The sequence below is a fragment of the Seriola dumerili genome, unplaced genomic scaffold (assembly GCF_002260705.1).
Source record: "Seriola dumerili isolate Sdu_G_001 unplaced genomic scaffold, Sdu_1.0 BDQW01000432.1, whole genome shotgun sequence".
NCBI lineage: Eukaryota > Metazoa > Chordata > Actinopteri > Carangiformes > Carangidae > Seriola > Seriola dumerili.
Window position 1 is genome coordinate 3,482,278 of NW_019174687.1, and position 19,088 is coordinate 3,501,365.

Here is a 19,088-nt window from a genome sequence, read left to right on the forward strand (position 1 = left end):
TCCTCAAGTTTCAGTCAATTTCTTACATTTTATTACTGTTGCACCATTTATACAAGTACATATAATTTTGAATGCATCAATTTCCATATCATCTTTTTGTTAGTTTGAATGAACGTGTGGTGTGGAAATAGCAGTGGTGAAAACATGGGATGAAAATATCAACTGTAGTTGCCATGGATGCAGACTGAGAAATCATTTTTTTTATTTTTTTTTCCACTTGACCAAAAAGACAGGACTACAGGTTCACCCAACCACGGACATGCAATTTACTGAGTCAAGAGAGGAAGAAAAAACCAAAACCAAGTGACACACGACGCCCGCCCCCCCCTCGAGTGTTTGTTTCTGCTACAGTTTGACAAGTGCTGGGAGGGAAACGCTGTGTGTCACGTGGACCAAACTGAAAAGCTGGCAGATGTATGATGGCTGAGATGAGTAAATATATAGACATATACCTACATGTATGCAGATGTGGAAGGTATGAAAGTACATTCACTAAAGCACTGTAGCTGCTGCTACCTTACTCCACTTTTATTGTGTCAAACTCTTTCAAATTCAGATTGTCCATTCATCACAAGATAAGATCATAAAATATCACTGTTGTTTCCTGTCCTTCAGTCTTCCCTTATTTCCTTTCCTTTCTTGTTTACTTCTTTTTTCCCTCTCTCCTTCCCTCTTTCCTTGTTTCTAAAGATCCCATTCCTTTCTTTCTTTCTTTCTTTCTTTCTTTCTTTCTTTCTTTCTTTCTTTCTTTCTTTCTTTCCTTTTTCTTCCACCGCTGCATATACGTACATATGTCATATATATTCCTGAAAAGCAAACGAAAAAATGCATTAGGCATGGAAAATGACAAAATCAGAGGCCCTCCCTTTCATGTGCAAGGCTTTTCCATCCCACAATGAGAGCATGGCGTACGTTTGCCACAGAAACATGGACCTAAGTAGATGGGGTGGTGTCCTGTCCTGAGAGGGATCAGGCTGCTAAAAACTTGAGAGTCCCACTGAAACAGACCCGGGTCAAACACCACCTGCAAATCATCTCGTCTGGGCTGATTCCACCTACTTAGACACCAAACTGGTGAAGTTCACTCCACAGGACAGCGTCAATAACAAATGTTTTATCAAAATAGTTTGATTAGATTTATCACCTCCTGTAAAAAAAAAAAAAACGAGCTAATAGGTCGTCGGTGCAGCAGGTTATTATGACCCATAGTTACGTTTTGTCGCTAGGCGACATCTAGTGGTCGTAGTAATTATGAGGGAAAAGTGCGATGATCTTTCAGTGATAAAGAAAGTTGAGGAAGAACTTATTTCAACCCAAATCACGATCTTTTCCCTAAACCTAACCAAGCCATGACCGTTATTATAGTAACCGTGGCGATGAAGGTAGGTGCACCGCTCTCAAGTACAAGTCTGTGTGTTTATTATTGTAACCATGACAACCAAGGTCTGGTACGCTTGCCGCCGTAGGGGCACTATTTCAGGAAGCACTCCTATGGGTCGTATCAGAGGGATGAAAAAACGACCTGTGTGGTTGCTCAGGTTGGAGGAGTTGTTGCTCAAAACATATAGAAAAAGTTTGCAGAATTTTTCTATATATGAGCATATGATGCGTAAACTCATCTGGAAACAACCAAATCATTTTGATAATTTCATTATTTCAAATTTCTATTAATTATTACTATTTCTCAAATTCAATTCCAAATTGGCATTTTGGGGCTGATTTAAATATATGAAATATATTTTGCTGTTAATCCTTGATTTAAATCGAATGCAGGACATAAGTACATCTTTTCTTGTGGTTTTTTTGTTGAAGCAGTAAACGTCACCTTTTTGGTCTTCTAAGCAAGCTCAAACTATCTCTGTGTCATGACTGCGAAGCCCATTTCACCCAGGTCAGCGGTGGATATGTCTTTCAAAAACAAATCGTATCATCTGTGAGAATTTTTCTTCAGATTGTCTTTCTAAGAACATCGTAGACGTCTTTTCAGCGCGGCTTTGCAGATTTTTATAAGCATATTACAAATGTTAAAAAACCACTTAGTTCACTTATAATATACCTAAGGGTTTCAGTACAAAATCTAGAACCTTATCTGAAAAATTCCTATGACTGTTTTATGTCTAAGAATGTGTTTCACTCTGCAAAGCCCGCCTCCAGAATGTTCTAGAAAGCCTGAACATCCTCCGTCCTCACGATAAACTTAACCTCCTCCTTTTGTAGAGTGGTGTTTAACCCCAAGAGGAAAATGGGCAGCAACACAACCCAACAACACCAAAAAAGCCGGGGATGGGGGAGGATGGGTTAAAAAAGAAAAAGGACACTACCACAACTCCACGGCACCAGAAAGCTAGAGGTACCAGGCCAAAGCCGACAACACGACACTCTGAGGAGGAGGATGAGTGGAAGGGGGGGGAGGGGGGGGGGCTGAGGGGTGGATGGGTTCAGTGGAGGTCCAGCTGGTAAAAGTGATTTGTTAAACCCTCCACCTCCTTCCCTCAGAACCATTTCCCCAAATTTAGATCTAGTGACATCCACAGAGCAGAGGGGTGCAGGTGAGTGTATGAGCGCGGGCCCTCTGTGGGGCCAGATGGGAGTCAGGTTCAACCCCATGACCATATGAGGGAGAGGGATGATGGGTGTGGAATGGTGAAGCGAATGGCCGACACAGACTCGTATCAAAGTTCAAATACTACAGCAGAAAAAAATAGAATAAAACATAACAATAATAATAGCAATAATCATCTGCAGCGGTGGGAAACTTCTCCAGGTGGTTGCTCCAGTCCTCCTCATTCAACAAATCATCATCATTACAATTATTATTATTATTGTTATTATCATAATATGGGTGGGCTAGTTAATTTCATTTTCATTTTTTTATCTTCTTCGTCGTTGAGTTAGGTACTTTATTTTTTTCATTTCCGAAAAGAAGCTGTCCATTAATCTTGAACTGCTACGGTTTGATCCTTGCTTGGTGCCTCTGTGGCGTTCGCCTCCTTGGCGGGAGGTTCGGCGGCTGGTGTTGAACTAGGTGCAGCAGCGGCCTCCTTTGCTGGTGCTGGAGCCGCTGCCGCCGCTGCCTCTGTGGGCTTGGGGTCAGGGGAGGCAGCAGGGGCCGCCTCTGCTTTGGCTGCTGGTGCCGCGGGGGCCTCAGTCTTTTTGGCGTCGGCCTCATCTTTGCTCTCGGCCGCCGGGGCGGGCGCCGCGGCCTTGGCCTCGGGTTCCTTGGCGGCAGGGGCGGACTCTTTGGCCGGGGCGGGGGCAGCTGGTTTCTCCTCGGCCTTGGCGGGCTCTGCGCTCTTGGGCGCCTCCGTTTTCGGCTCAGCGTTGGCGGCAGGTTTCTCGGGCTCCTTTGCGGCGGGAGCTGCATTCTTCTCCTCCTCCTTGGGCGCTGCGGCGTCTGCCGCCGGCGCCTCCTTGGCCGCCGTGTCGTTCGCTACCTCCTTAGCATCAGTGGCAGCCTGGGCCTCATCTTTGTTGTCCTTCGGTGCTTCGCTCTCCTCAGCAGAGGCCCCCTCTGCTTTGGCATCCTTGTCTTTGGCCTTCTCATCATTTACATTGTATCCCTTCTTCTTTTTGCTGAGCTTGCCTCCCATTTTGGATCTCTGGCTTCTGAAACCGAAGGGGAAAAATAATTCAAGTTTAGTATTAGACAATTCCGAATGAATACGTCCATTAAGAAGAAAGTGCGACTGGAAGCAAGCACATCCTACAAAAGAAACCTTACAGCAGTAAATGAAAGCGACAGACTAAGCGATGCTCTTCTTCACAGGACGACTTCTGATGAAGAGCAGTCTCTCTTTGTGGTAAGAATTAATCATGTTTTGCATCAGCAGCTTCTCAGTGTGCAAAATCTGACGTGTTCACATGAGCGTTCATAAGAGAACAGCCTGCACAGAAATTATATGTAGTCATGCATTTATGGAGAAAAAAAAAAAAAAACATCTCTTGTGTTGCATATTTGATGAGTGCTCTCAACCTGAACCACACTCTCCTCAGAGAGCCTCGCAGCGTGATCTTTCTCTCTGTCGGATCAGGCGGAGCTTATTCAAACATGAGGAGAGGAAACAGTGATGCGAGTTTAAATGTTGCGGAGAGAGAAGGTGAATAAAAACATCCCTGGACTACAGAGACTCTCAGCACAGCTCATCTCTCACCTCTCGGATCAAGTGTTTCTAATTAAGAAGGCAAGAAAAAAAAAAAAAAAAAAAAAAAAAAACGTGCCTCCACCGCTGAAATGCCAAGAGCAAAAGGAAATTAAAATATGTGTTAGTGAGACAACACTCCTATCAAATAGCCTTTTAAGTTCCTCAGAGGTCTGCTGAAGTCGGCTAATTGAATTCACACCTCACAGAAAATGGTACTAATAGATTTTAATAGTTTTTACATGCTACTTATGTAGTGAAGGAGACATGGAAACTAATATCTGGTGTTCAGCTAGGGCTGGGCAATTAACCAAAAAAGACATTTAGAATCCCTCACTGACTTCATCTTGCTCATATCGGTTAATACTTTCACCATTGCTGCGTTCGTGAACTGTCCCCTTAAAAAAAAAAAAACACCTTGTTTTCAGTCAGGTGGCCCCGCCCTGTCCAGCTAATAACAGTCCACGTTCGTTCAAAGTGAAGCTGGGGTTGTGGACGACACAAGCGCAAACACTGAGCCCAGAGGCGCAGATTGTGAACAGGCAAGGCAGGGCCTCAGGCTGTTAGGGGGGGCCCTGAGGGCTGACAAACTTTACTCCACTGATTTTTCTTAAAGGTCCATATTTTCCCTTTTCTCCTGTGTTTGAAGAAGAGAGGAGGCTCTAAGCCTCTCTTCTGATTGGCTGTCTGTTTCTCAGTGATCAAATAAAAATATAGCAGATTTCAGGTAAAAACACTCACAGAAACCAAATCCTGCAAGGCTGAACGGTGGGTACAGGTAGGTGGGGCTTGGGGCATGGCTGAGAGCGGTGACTGTTTTGTTGTGACATCACAGAGTTCCAGAAGTCCTGACGGCTGGTTTTAAGGCTCAGTTTCTGAATACAGGCTGTGTGCATTTCTCTGTGGACTGAGGCTTTGATAGTTTCACAATATTAATATAGAACCTAGACCTGATCTATAATCAAACAATTATATTATATATATAAACAATTATATAATATATTATAAAAAAAACTGGAAAAGTGTAAATATGAGACCTTTAAAACAAACTGAAGAGTGTTTTACTGATGTTTTGGTTTTGAGGTGCCTGTTGCTGCGATTCCTGCCCCCTACTGCTGCACAATGGTGGCGCTTTCATAGAATTTAAAATCTGACATTTAAATTGATCAAAATTAAACATCTGTTTCCAGAATCAGTGTCAAAAGAAGAGCAAAAGTATCTGCATGGATTATTATTGATAAACTAACTCCACATGAAATGTACTTTTATAGAAACAAAAAGATTGAGTGCATCATGTAAAGCGGTGTATCAAAGAATCATTTTCTCTGAATTGGATCTCTGTATTTCTGTGCTTTAAGAAATCATTTAATGATGTATTGTTAATGACTGTAGGTCGTCAGTCACTAAGCAGGTAGATAGCACTGTGTGTAGTCAGGCTACACACACACACACACACACACACACTTGCAGATTCTTGGCTCGCTCCTTCAGCTGAAGCTTTTTTTTCATGGATATCACCATCTGTCTACTCAATGGGGGAGAGGACTTCAATACCACAACAAATCAGGCTTATTAGGAGCAAAGACTCAAGAACGGTACAATTTGTTGTTTGAAATGTGAAGTCTGTATGTTGATGCTTCAAACTGCCAAAAACTATTTGGCAGTTTGTTCTGCTCACGAGGAAAAGACGTGCGGTGTATATTTTAAATTCTGTGGTCTGGAAAAAAAAAAACAGAAAACTAAAATCTAAGATCTATTCCCAGCTGTTGCAATAGTTTGAAAAGTAAATACTTCAACTCTTTATGAATTGTCAATGAAAAAGCCTCTTAGTTTAATGATTAGAAAGCACTCACATCTTGCTGCCAAAACACAAGCTTCATAATTGCTTTTATACCACAAAATGTGTTTGATCCACTCTTGCATCTGAAGCTGCATCTAAGCACTCAAACAAACAATGATGGGGTATATAGTAAATGTCTTTCATTTATGTAACTATGCGCGGCGATCCATGGGAAAATAGCAAAAATATTAAAACATGCACAAAAAAAGTTAAAAATTCTATAATCCTTCAAAAAAATTGATGGCAAAATGTAAATGTAATGACGTTCATACCAAATTTACACAAGTCCACAAATCAGGTGAACCAAATTAGCTGTGCTGACTTGAACTTAGATGTAAATAAGTCACTCTTGTAACATTTAAAAAACCTTGTTCAGCTACAACTTGTCCCAAACGCAGCTGCTCGAGTTTTAACAAAAACAAAGAAATGAACACATGAACGTATCGCACCCATCCATTCACCTGTCTCTGCACAGGTCACCTGTCTGCAGCTCAGATTCTAGATTACTGGGTAATATTAATACTGATAGCAGGTTTGACAAAAGTTATTGTAATGGTCTAAAACAGAATCAAATGAATGACCATTGTGTAAAATAAAAAAAATCAACGTATAAAAGAAAAATGTTTTGAAATGCGGAGATTTTGATGGACTAACTTGTACTAGCTAACCACTAACTCTAATAACTACGTCATTCATGTAGTTGATGCCAAAATCACCTGTAAATGTGAATCTGTTCCTCCCAAACCAACCAGACCACTGAGAGACTCTGCTGGCTACTCACAGATTCTCCCTGTGAATGGGACGGAGCCGGCGGTGAATCCACTCAAAATGCTAATCACCTCGTCACCGCTGACTGAATTACTCCACTATTCATGCAAAACACCCCCCCCTGCACTTCCAAGCAGTCGGTATCTGCCGGGGTCGCCGTCCCTGCCGCAGCTTTATACGAGCCACAATGGAGGTCTCTCTGCTACATCACATCATTTGACTCCCGGCTTGTGCTGCCAGTACAATGACTCACAATCATCTGGGCAGACAATGGCTTCTTTTCAACCAAAGGCACGCTTTCTTGCTGCTGGGCGTGTGGTTTTAGTGTTTGAAGAGCTGGGGGCAGGGCCGAGACAACCTGGGGGAAATGCTCTGGGTTGGCACAAAAGACTTAATTTAACCTGCAAACTGCAGCCAGGGAAGCACAAAGGAAGTCGGCTATGAACTTCCAGCATCACCTCATTTATTGCTTTCACATCAGCGGCAGCATCATGGTGAATTCCTGGATCACACAGCTTGGAAGGCTGAAAGCAACAATCCAAAGACGCTCTTCCTTCATTCTCTTCACTTCATTTTTCAATTAATGAAGCTTAAATGGATTTCTTGACTTTTCAAATAAGGATTTGGAATCAAGTGTCTCAATCCATTTAGACACACTTTCATTGTTAACGGCTATAAAAAGTTAATCTGCTAACAGTGGAAATCCCTGATCTCAATCACTGTGAAATCACTTCTTGTTCCCTGACCACAGCTGGTCTCTGTTTCCAAATCTCATGAACTTCTCATGAGAAGATCTGGACAGACTTAGATGTAAAGTCATAGCAGGTGAAATTCTAACCCACTTTACAGGCTAAATCTGTCTCAATTAAACCTTTTGGCTGATTATTCTTACTTCCCAGCCCTGCAAAGGAACCTCCGCTGCACCCATTTTCAGGGTTACATTCAATACTTAAAACACTTCTTTCAGTGAATATTAATTATTTTTTAGACAGATGACAAATGACAAAACTAAAAAATATCGCCTATGGTGGAAACTATCGTGATATTCAATACTATCAAATATCGGCCCAAGTGTCTAAAGGGTCTGTCTAACAGCTAAGGAAAACCTTTTCCCTATCGGCCCTGAAATAAGTTTAACTTGTCTCTTTCCTGCAGTGATGTCCAGGTGTTATCCAGGTGTTGGGGGTTACAGGTGCAGCGGACACTTCTGACTGAGGAGCTGAAGTAGAGTTGAAGACACCGCTGAGACTCCTTCAAGGACCTGCACTCACACTGTTCTTAAATCTTTACAGACCTCAGTGAAAACTCTTCTTTCTAAGGTCCAGTTATTTTCCCTGAGAGTGCACATACGCATGATTAACACCACCTGCACTTTTTTCTCCTGTTCCTTTTTTTTTCTCTCACTGTGTTCAGCAGTTGCCTCCCTCAGGCCTGCAGGCTGCTGAGTTCACAAAACACATGATTGATCACTCAGCGGCGGCGTTGAGTAAAGAGAATTTAAACAACATTATTAATCTGCGATCAAATCCGTGTCCGCCCAGCCGAGAGGTGGCAAAGCGATTTAAGATGCGCAAAACTCCCTGAAGGAGCAGATGGCTGAGTTTTCCTCAGAAATTTTTTCTTCTCAAACTCTCACTCTTCCCCGCGACTCATCTCTCACACCTACATGCCGACGCCACTGCTCAGCTCTGCCCCCCCCCCCCCCCCCCCCCCCCAGCTACCCGACACACCACTCGCCTCCCACTTTGCTCCTCTCTGCAATAATCCCTCCATCATTGCTCCAGCCTCACCTCCTCTCCTCGTCTATACTCTTATCTGTTTCACCTGCAGTGTTTTCTGTCCTGAGAATGTCATTTCAATCCTCCAGATTTCTTCCCCTCCCTCCTCTGCAGCTACTTATATTTTCTTTGGCACATCTAATTTAGTCCCCTCCTCCTGGGATTGTTTTTCTCTTTCTGTTTGTGCACATTCACTCTCTTTCCTCTCGCTGCATCCCCTTCTTCCTTTATAATTACACAATTAGCAGTTAGCAGTTAATGCTGCTATATTTGTAGACTTTTCATGAGGTTAAAGCTGCACCAATCAATGTTTTTAGAATGCCAAACTTGTTTGAACACTGTCCTCCTGTAAAAAAACGAGCCCAAAGATCGTCTGTGCAGCAGGTTACTATGACCCATAGTTACATTTTGTTGCTAGGCAACATCTAGTGGTCGTAGTAATTATGACAGGAGCTAAGGGCAAAGTGTAGTGACGTAGCATAAAGAGAGAAAGTCCAGGTTGTGGTGTTCGATTCCCATGTGAAAGTAGGAGTTTATCTTGTTTCTACGACATTGGTATTACTGTAACCATGGCAACAAAAATCGTCTAACGTTGAGGAAGTACTTATTTTAACCCAAATCCCCATCTTTTCCTAAATGTAACCAAGCCATGACTGTTATTATAGTAACCATGGTGATGAAGGTAGGTATACTGCTGTCTGAACAGTCTGCAAGTGTATTGTAACCATGACAACCACGGCCCGGTACGCTATTTCAGGAGACACTCCTATGGGTCGTATCAGAGGGTCGAAAAACGACCTGTATGGCTGTTCAGGTTGGAGGAGTTGTTGGATCACGTCCATATTGTTGTGCTGCCCTCAAGTGGCCAAAATAATAATAATAATAATAACAATTTTCCTCGAAGCTAAAACACAAAAGTCCTGGATAATTGTACTTTGCCAGTATTAAAAGGTTAGGAAATACGTTTTAAATTAATTCCTCAAACATTTCTTTCAACAAGTTGTGGCATAACTAAGTCATGATCAGTAACCATGACACTCACTGGCTGGTGTTATGGTAAAATGGTAAACTGGTATTAGCTGCCATCAGCTGCATGGCAACAGAGCTTTTAAGATCAGTGATTGGATGTTTGTCTGAGACTGTAGCTTTAACACAGATGCCGTTTTTTTCAGTGTAGGTTTAACTTGCTGGTAGAAGAGTTTATATCCATTCAGATGCTGGAAACTCTCCATTAGACAGCCATCTATGGGGAAAATGAATAGACTTTTATTATATGTTTAATAATATTTTTCACTCATTTACTGTAATTGGGATCTGATAAGTAAATAAATTAAATCCTCACTGCACAGATACTTGATTGTCTTTATAAATATTTGATCTCTGCTTCCTCGTAGCATACTTTTGTGGGTCACATTGTAATCCCTCTCTCCTGTCCCTCTGGTCAGACAGATGGAGGTCTCCAGGAGGTCCAGGGGTCTCAGTAAATCCCCCGGCCTTGGAGCAGTGGCGAGCCCAGCCTGGCTGGTCCTGTGTTTTTCCTGCCATCCAAGATGACACGTTAAAGGTTAAAGCTGTCACTGTCCGACTCCCCGTCCCGCTCGGACACAGTCATTTGCGTCTCTACGTCCATTGGAAAATTGACATGACAGCAGCGAGCAGGAGAGGCGGCTGGGGCTCTGACAAAGGTTTGATTTGAAATCAACAGCACAGATGAGGAAGCTTTTTATATTTTGTTTTTACTCTTACATGCGCATGAATTAAATGAAAACACTTTCCAAACAGCTCTTTTTCTTGGACTTTACCATTTCTACCACTGCACATTCACCAGCTTCAGTTCTATATAAGACTTGTGTTTTTTTATGTTTGTTTTTTTTGTATGTATTGATGTTTGTGTCCAACATTTTGTCATAAACATGAAGGTACAAAAAGGTACATTTATCAGCTCTGGCCTTCATCAGCTGACATTTGGTGTACATATTGTCAGGAACAAATCTTATTGTCCTGAGAGTCTGAATATGATTCGTTCGTAATCTGCTTTGTCGGACATTAGTTTGATCCACTGCAGATGATGAGGGTGTAACCTTCATCCATTATCCGCAGATCTTTGATAAGCAGGGAACATAAATTTCCTTTCCCAACATTGTTTCTGTTCACCACCTAATTTAACTGGAACTGATGGTACAGTTTCTTTTCTTATTCTCTATCACCACATTTTTAGGCTTCAGACTAACCTGTTGGGGTGACAGTGGCCTTCGAGAGCATTATGGTGCCAGAAACTGTTGTGAGACATCATATGTGATACTGCCTTAGAAATAAAAACATAACTGCATCATTTAGCTCAAGACAAGGTTTGATTTTTCCTATAAAACTGACATTGTGGATATACGTGGTTTTCACGGGACACTGACTGAGATAGCACCTCACTGTGACTCCAGCCTGGGACTAAAAACAACACAGTTTCACCTCCGGTGTCACACTGACCTCCATTTTAAAACAGCTCTGCCTTATCAGATAGTTAGTGAACTGATCTACAGCCACAACAAGCTGCTTCAGCTGCTGCAGCTGCTGCAGCTCTCAGTCTCATTCTGGCTCGAGTGGATTTAGACTCTATCAGTGCTCAGTTGCTCAGATCTTCACTTCACCTCCATTAGAGCATCTGTCAGATTAGTAACACAACTGCAAAGCTTCACAACGATGTGTTTTTATGTCTGTTTTTTAGCCTGCTGAACAAAATACAGGTGTGTATAATACACACAGAGAACAGAGAATATTCTGGGTGTTATCTGTATTCTAATCACACATTGCTGAAATCTGTAAACCTGTGACAACCTATTTCCCCCATGTCTAATCTCTTTAATTAACAACCATGAGCTAATGTTATTATCCTGCAAATCCTGTCACACCAAAGCTAATTTCGAGCTTATTAGTCCTTAAATGAAATCATGGCCACTCCTGTCAAATTAATTAAGTAATAGGGAAAAGTAACTGAGTTCCTGTTGTTTGAGCTTCTGGACTTGATCAAGGCAGCAAACCGTTTGTTTGAAAAGTGTTTTTTTCAAAACACTTTGGAAATTTGCTCCTAAAAGGTTGCGATATGCTTTTAACACTAATACGTTTTCATTTTAAACATGATCTCCGTGTTTTAGCTCTGTATAAGAAATAATCTCTTTCCATGCTAACACACCTGAAAACAAATGTCACATGTCCATTCACGTACACAAGGGCATGCACATGCTGGTGTAAACAGGAAGCAGATTGTCTGCTCTGCATTTGGTTGCTATAGTTACAGAAAATACAACTAACAAGGAACAGCAAAGGCGAATAATAAGACCAGAGACTTGTGACTTTCATAAAATGCAGAATTTAACAGCTGCTAGCAAAGACAACAAGTTCAGCGATGCTTGTAATTCATTTGTAATTGTAATTTGTCCGGAAAAGGGTCACATGACAGGAGAATGCTGAATCAGGGTTAGGGTTAGGTGTTTTGAAGCTAAAATGTATTAGTGTGGGTGTAGCCTCAGTTTTGAATCTTGTGCTAAGCCAGATTCAAGTTGTGGTTAGCCTAGCTTAGCATAGACTGGAAAGTTAAAGTAGAAAATCAAGAAATACATACACCTACCAACACCGCTAAAGCGAACTCATGAACATGTTATATCCAGCTTGCTGAAGCTGTGCACAAACAAATGTAAAAATGACACTAAGGTCAAGGTTGTGTGCTGGAACTATTTCTTGATGAACACCAGTTTATCCATCTGCCTAGCATTTCTTGGCAGCATCTCAGCTCAGATGTGATCACCAAGGTTTTATTTTGTTGATTCGACCAAACCTGGCAACCTCACTGTGACAACAAGACTTCAGGAAGCAGCACAGTCACTGCGCCAAACGCCAAGAAATTATTCCAGCATGAAACATACTGATCTGTCATTTTCTAAAGTGAGTCGTAAAACAGCTAAATAAATAAATATAATAATAATATATAAGAGCAGTGAGGTGTGAAGGAACACAGTGAAGTGGGTGAGTATAGTTCAGGTGAAGTATCTGGCCTGTGTGCTCCCAACATGAGTGTGACACTATAATTCATAACACAGGCCTGAGCACTTCCTCCCGCTGCCTCTCAGCTGGCTGATTTACGACGAGTCTGTTTCACCAAACTGCAGCAGGCGAGTGCAGGGAAACTGGAGCAGAAAATCTGGCCCAATCACACACACACATACACACACACACACACACACACACACACACACACACACACACATAGACCCACACACACATATACAAGAAAACGTCCACACCAGCTCTCTGCACTGAGTTGGAAGAACCAGGGTGGAGCAGAGGATGCTGGGAGTTGGGAGCTCACAGTCAGAGAGGGTCGATTTGAGATATTCAAGTAGCTGAAGTGACAGATTCAGGAGTCCACGACCAAAGGCTTAAGGACGTGAGATTCTCACATTGTGCTGGTCTGATGTTCCCACAGTAGTTTGCTATTTTAAAACTTTGGCAAGACTTACGACATCAGAGCCAAAGATGATGCAAAAGTATTTTCTCCCACCATTCCCACCACATATTCGACACTTTCATTTTAGAGCTGCTGGTGAAATTCATGATACAGTAGCAGGCACAAAGATAGCACTGTTATTTCTGTCCAACAGTAAACAGTCTACAGCAGCTTCCAGCTGTGTGAGGCTAATTTCAGCGATGTATTACTCAGGATCAACAGGCAGGGCACTTGAAGTTTGCATTTTTTACCTCAAATGTAAGACTACACCTCCCATGAAGCCTTTCTGCACTACCTTTCCACTCCACAGGTTTTAAGGACCAAAAGGAGGATATGATGTATTATCAACCAATTTTAAGCAGGTAAAATGATGTAAAGTTAAAACTGGAAAACAGAAGTGGGTCAAACTTGACTTAACTAACTAAACTTGAATACAATATTTCTGCAGTCTGCAACCATGCTAACAGCACTGTGAGGCTTTACTTAGCCACAATGTTGCTTTGAGCTAAATGCTAACGTCTGCGCATTGACATTCAGCATCGTAGCTGAGGCTGAAGGGAAACTAACTAGTTTGCAGGTAATTGGACATAAAGAAAAACTGAAACTGACCTGATGATGGCGCTATAGGGATGGTGAATCTGTACCAGAATGTATGGCAATCCACCCCCAATGGTTGATCAGATATTTTACTGTGAACCAAAACTGCTAGTCTAACTGATCAAATTGAAAGAACGGCTGCAAAGTTCTTACATAAAATCTTCAGTTTCACATTTAAATTGTAATTTATTTTGCTTATAATTTGGCATTCTAGTGTGTTTTCACCACAAAGTATTATTTTTGAGTCAGTATTTATTTCATTAAGCTCTATTTTAATAGCAAATCTGGAAGGTTGCTATGGAGATTATACTGAAGCAGGAAGTGATCTTAATGAAGTCATCACTTTGTTCTGGAGAGCAGTCTAATTACCCAGAGAACACACAGACTGCCCACTGCTTATTTTGGCCTCAGGCTAAACACACACACACACACACACACACACACACACACACACACACACACACACACACACACAGAAACACACACACACAACCATGTGCACTGAAACAAGCACTACACAGGCATGAATAAACACACACATTCATTTGGTGTTTAGAGGATCAATCCTCAAATTGACAGAGCTTGAGAAAACTCAAGGGATGGAAATGGTTATTGATTGGCCCGGTGCGACCACAGAGAGCCGCTGTGTGTTCAGCTGCTGCTTACGAGTCCGAGGACACGCTCAGCGGAGATGAAAGCCAGCCAGGCGCTTTGAGACGTTTTTTTTTTTTTTTTTTTACTCAGACGTTTATTACTGAATGCAAAATCGCTCCAGTGGTTTGTTGGCTGCAAGGAAGCCAACAGCACACAAAACAAAACAGGGAAGTGAAACGGATTACGTCCACCTCTGTGGATTTGGTGGCATTTCAGTCTGCAAAATCCTCCTCTCCTTGGACGCTCACATGACCTCCATGTCTGCAAAGCCGACACAAGTTTGTCTGAATGAAAAGTAACACACCACTGGAATGGACACGAAAGTTAATTTATAACCTCGGAAACTCTAGATTGAGAAGAAAAAGAAACTGCATTTTAAGAAATAAAAGAAGAGTTTCGAATTTTTTGTCTGAATACCTTGAGCATATGTCAGTTTTGAGGTCATAAAGAAAGTGAATAAACCATCAGATCCTGTAAAAATCTTTTCTTCCTGTTGAAGTCATAAAATGAAGCTCTCAGTTCTTTGCCTGCCAACCTGTGATACTTGTGTCACTCCTGTCCTGATTTATTGTGTAACCAAGCGAAGCCTCTGGCCTTGTTTCGCTTGTAAAACGCTGAAAAGATTTTGTTGTCGTCTGACACATCCAGGTCAGCCTCTCAGGCTCTGTTAAGTGATGGAACAGGTGCTATCAAAGCAAAATACTCGCAACTCCCTCGGTTACAAACATTTATCAGTCAATGGCAGCTGATGGAACCGGAGCCGCGCCACTTAGATATCTACAGGAAGATTTCCACATTGTATGAAAGGTTTTAAAAAGTACATAATAAATAATGAGCATGTTATTCAGTTATTATTATAAAGGTTTTCAGAGGAGAGATTTTGTGACCTGTGATCATCTTAATGTATAAATTCACTCTGACAGAAACAAAAATATATACAAAGCTCAAAATTTCATCATTTGCTAGCACGAAACAAGATAATAGCATCCATCTTTTTTTTACAAATGATCCAAATCACAGATTTTCCATAAGATTTCTGTGTCCATGGACTTTAAGCCACAAATGTAAAAGTAAATATAAGGACATTAACATTTAACAGTAAGTGAATCATCAGTTAATTTTAATTTAAAGCTAAAAATTTCGATTTGAAACATATTATAATGTCAAGATTTGACCTTCCAAGCCTTAATTTTTTTTTTTTTTTGGCTTTTGGGTTGTATCTCTTGCAGTAATGCAACTTGTCTTGACCCCTGGTGCTGCAAAATGAGGCCAACACTGAAGGTTCTTAAAGCTGCAGTTACTCTAATGGCCACTAGAGTCTGGCTTCAACAGTGAGTCAATCCCCATAGACTCCAATGTTAAAATGTCCAACTTTACAGCAGAAATGAACATGTTTACAGACTGGTAGAAAACAGTTTTGGTCTCTAGAGCAAATTTTCCTCCTTCATGACAGCTGTTTATATAACTCACCTGTTTACATTTTATTAAGGCTTAAAGTTATGGAGAATTGAGGGCTTGGCCTCTTTGAATGACAGGTGGATGAGCGTATGCTTGCCACAAACCAGCACCGAAGTCTCAGCTCCACACATGCCCCACCTTTTTTTGGATTAGCTGGGGGTTAGGGGCGGAGTCAGCACTGCCAAGATGGCAACAGTGAAGCAGCTCACTCTGAGCTTCCAAACCGCTCTTCACAAACCTGTGGGTGACTCATGGACACGATGTCCATCTTTATTTATAGTGTATGGTCTTCACTAGGCTTTAAGAATATTTAATGTTATCATGCAAAACTTTTCACCTTTGGAAGAAGCTCTTATCTGCCCAGTGTGTTTTTTGATATGACCACAGGAGGGTGCCAAAGTCAAGAATTTAGAGGTCCTCTCATTGACTGCAACAAAGCTACTAATTATACTGGGAAATAAATGAATAAATAGAAATTTAGAGAAGTGCTAGAGAACATGCTTCATCAAAAATTTTAAGTAAATGTGAATTGGATGTATTATTGTAAAAAAAATAGCATTGTACAGCATGTTTTAAAAATGCTAAAAAGTCCTGAACACATAACAAAACATCAGTTTTTAGATTTATGACTCAAACACAGATGACAAACAATAAGCTAAAGCCTAATGAGCATAAAAGTGTTGATTATCAAGGTATCAAATGTCACTTGCACTTGAAAAGACGAGCACACCTGACCACTTCTCTTCGTTTACACACAAAGACAGTGGATCCTGCTTTCTGTGGTTAATGTGAGCGATTGGATTTGTCAGATGCGTTCGCTGCCTCAGCTCTGTTTCCTCAGACGGATAAAAGACTTAGGGAGGCCAGGGACAAAAGCAGCGGCTCGCCAGTGAACCCCAAGGCCTGTTTGGTATTTACATGGTCCCAAACCTGCTGCCTCTGCTGAAAACAGCAGCCTGAGCCAGACAGTCCTGTCTGAGCCTCCAGCCTCAGAGAAGCTCTGTCCTGATATGTTTTCTTAGGCACAGACAGGACCTTGATCGTCTCTGAAATAATGCTAACTTGTCCATCCTGTTTCTTTATGAAGTCATAAAATAAAAAACATGGAGACCCATCAGTTTCAGCCCTCGTGATGACTACTCTGGGAGCTCCATGATCCACAGGGACTGAGCTTCGGTCTGTATCCCAGTAAGTAGCTTTGTGAAGGGGCATGAATCGACTCGCCCAGCATGTCTTCTGGGGCAAATTTAATGAAGTCTAATGGCTGTCGCAAACAGTTGGAGTTGGATGTGACTGAGCTAAACACCACCTGAACTGTACACTGTTAAACATATTCCTGTAGTGATGTCTTGTGACCAATCAACACGCTACATGCTAGTCTTATTTTTGTATTTGTAGACATTATCCCTGTTGATGAGAGCATTTTACTTAAAAGTCTATTGGTTTTGAGCTACATATAAACACACCTAGTCATGTTTTTTTAGATCTTCGGATGTTACAAATCCAGAGAGAACAGGAATATGATTTATATTTTTCTTTATTACCTCCAAACGATGATCATAACCAATAAAGAATGATGGCTAAGAAAGGTTGAATGAAACGTCAAATTGTAGGTATCTTTTTAAATCTCCTAATTTCTGGTTGCTTTAGTCACCAAAATTGCATGAGCTCTGAAAATGAGTCAGAAACAACCACTACCTTGTGAGAACAAGAAGATGTCACCATATAAGAGAGTTACTGTTAGCTAACATATTTTAGCAGTTCAACTTAAAGATGTGGACAACGGATTTTCCCACAGATTAATGAATACAGCACAATGACATTTTTTCATTTCTAATCAGGGAAATCCCAGATTCAGATAGTCAGGGTCTGAAGGTTGTTTTAAATTCACTGAGGTTGACCAGTTACTGTACTTTCTAATCATCCTGCACATCAAATATTTTCTTTTCTTTTAAGTTAGGGAATTCAACATCTTGTTCATGGTTTTCTGAATATAGCAGTAGCACGGTGACATTTTAAATACTCTGATGATGGAGATGGAGTGATCCAATAAAAATGTAGCTGATTTTCAGATAAACACGGAAAGAAACCAAATCCTGCATGGTTGGATGGTGGGTCCAGGTGGGTGGGGCTTGGGGCATGGCTGAGAGTGGTGACAGCTCTGTTGTGACATCCCAAAGTTCCAGAAGTCTTGACAGCTGTTTTTAAGGCTCAGTTTCTGAATACAGGCTGTGTGCATTTCTCTGTGGACTGAGGCTTTGATACTTTCACAGTATTAATATAGAACCTAGACCTGATCTATAATCAAACTACACATGGACATCTACCTTTAGACTATATGGGACTTTTAAATCATAACTTGACTGTGTTTTTACCACTCACCACTACTTTAAAGTGTCATGTACATCTATATAACATCTCATGAAACCATAATGTTTGGTGGAAGTATTGTTATGTGATGCACATTGATTTGCCTTGTCTGCCTCTTTCAAACATCAGACCGCGTTAACTGAGACTTAAATGATTTAACAGTTGGGAGAGCTGTGAGGGGCCTTCGGAGTTGACAGGCGTCTTCAATACTTCTTCAGAAAAATGCAGGGTGACACATTGACTTCTGAGTTCAGTATGAACGCTGAAAATCGACCCAACGTTGAACTTTAAACACTCAACACATTCCTGATTGATGTGGCATAAACAGAGACGCTTGTATAGGATCCATATTCAGCCTCACCGCGTTCAACCAGTGGTCTCTGAAGTTGTGTGATTTAAAGTCACAAGTTCAGGTCTCAGTGTTTGTCTTGGCTCTTTCAATCCTGATCCAGATGATGCTGAATGCAGAGAGTAGAAAAAGATCCTCCTGAACAGAACTAGCAGAAATATATATATATATATCAAAGCTGTGTGTGGAGAGTCTGTCCTGGTTTTCTTCTTGCTGCAAACAGCATGGAGGAAGCATTTTTTGGGTCTAGTTGAGTTCATTTTACTTTGTGAAGGATAGCAATCCACAAATCTACAGTCCTTGTTTGGCAAAATAATGCTTCAGTGCACAGGTAGACTACCAAAAGTTACCTTTTTATTTTTAAATAGTCTATGAAAAAAGTCAGATGTAACATTCTCAAAAGCTTCTTTTGTCCATGACTGAAGAAGATGATACATTTCCCGATAGAAAACTGAGGAAACGAGCAAATAAGCATCCGAGAAGCTGGAAAATCTATCATCACTCCTAGTTCTCCAGTTGGAGCAATCAAACCTTCTGTTTTCACTGTAAAACACAATACCTTTTTATATTTCTATCCCAGTTTCTGTCACTTCATTGTCCACCAGGTGGTTTGCAGTAACATGCACATTTGATTTTAAAG

General features: G+C 41.2%; 1 protein-coding gene across 1 annotated transcript in view; it reads right to left on the reverse strand.

The window, feature by feature from the left end:
* Window positions 1-1,635: 1,635 nt before the first annotated feature.
* basp1 (brain abundant membrane attached signal protein 1) overlaps window positions 1,636-19,088 on the reverse strand; it is a 54,866-nt gene continuing 37,413 nt past the window's right edge. Inside the window, exon 2 of the mRNA XM_022761873.1 lies at window positions 1,636-3,606. Coding sequence (XP_022617594.1) covers window positions 2,934-3,590 — 657 coding nt within the window. The 5' untranslated portion in view covers window positions 3,591-3,606 and the 3' untranslated portion in view covers window positions 1,636-2,933. The remainder of the gene's footprint in view (window positions 3,607-19,088) is intronic.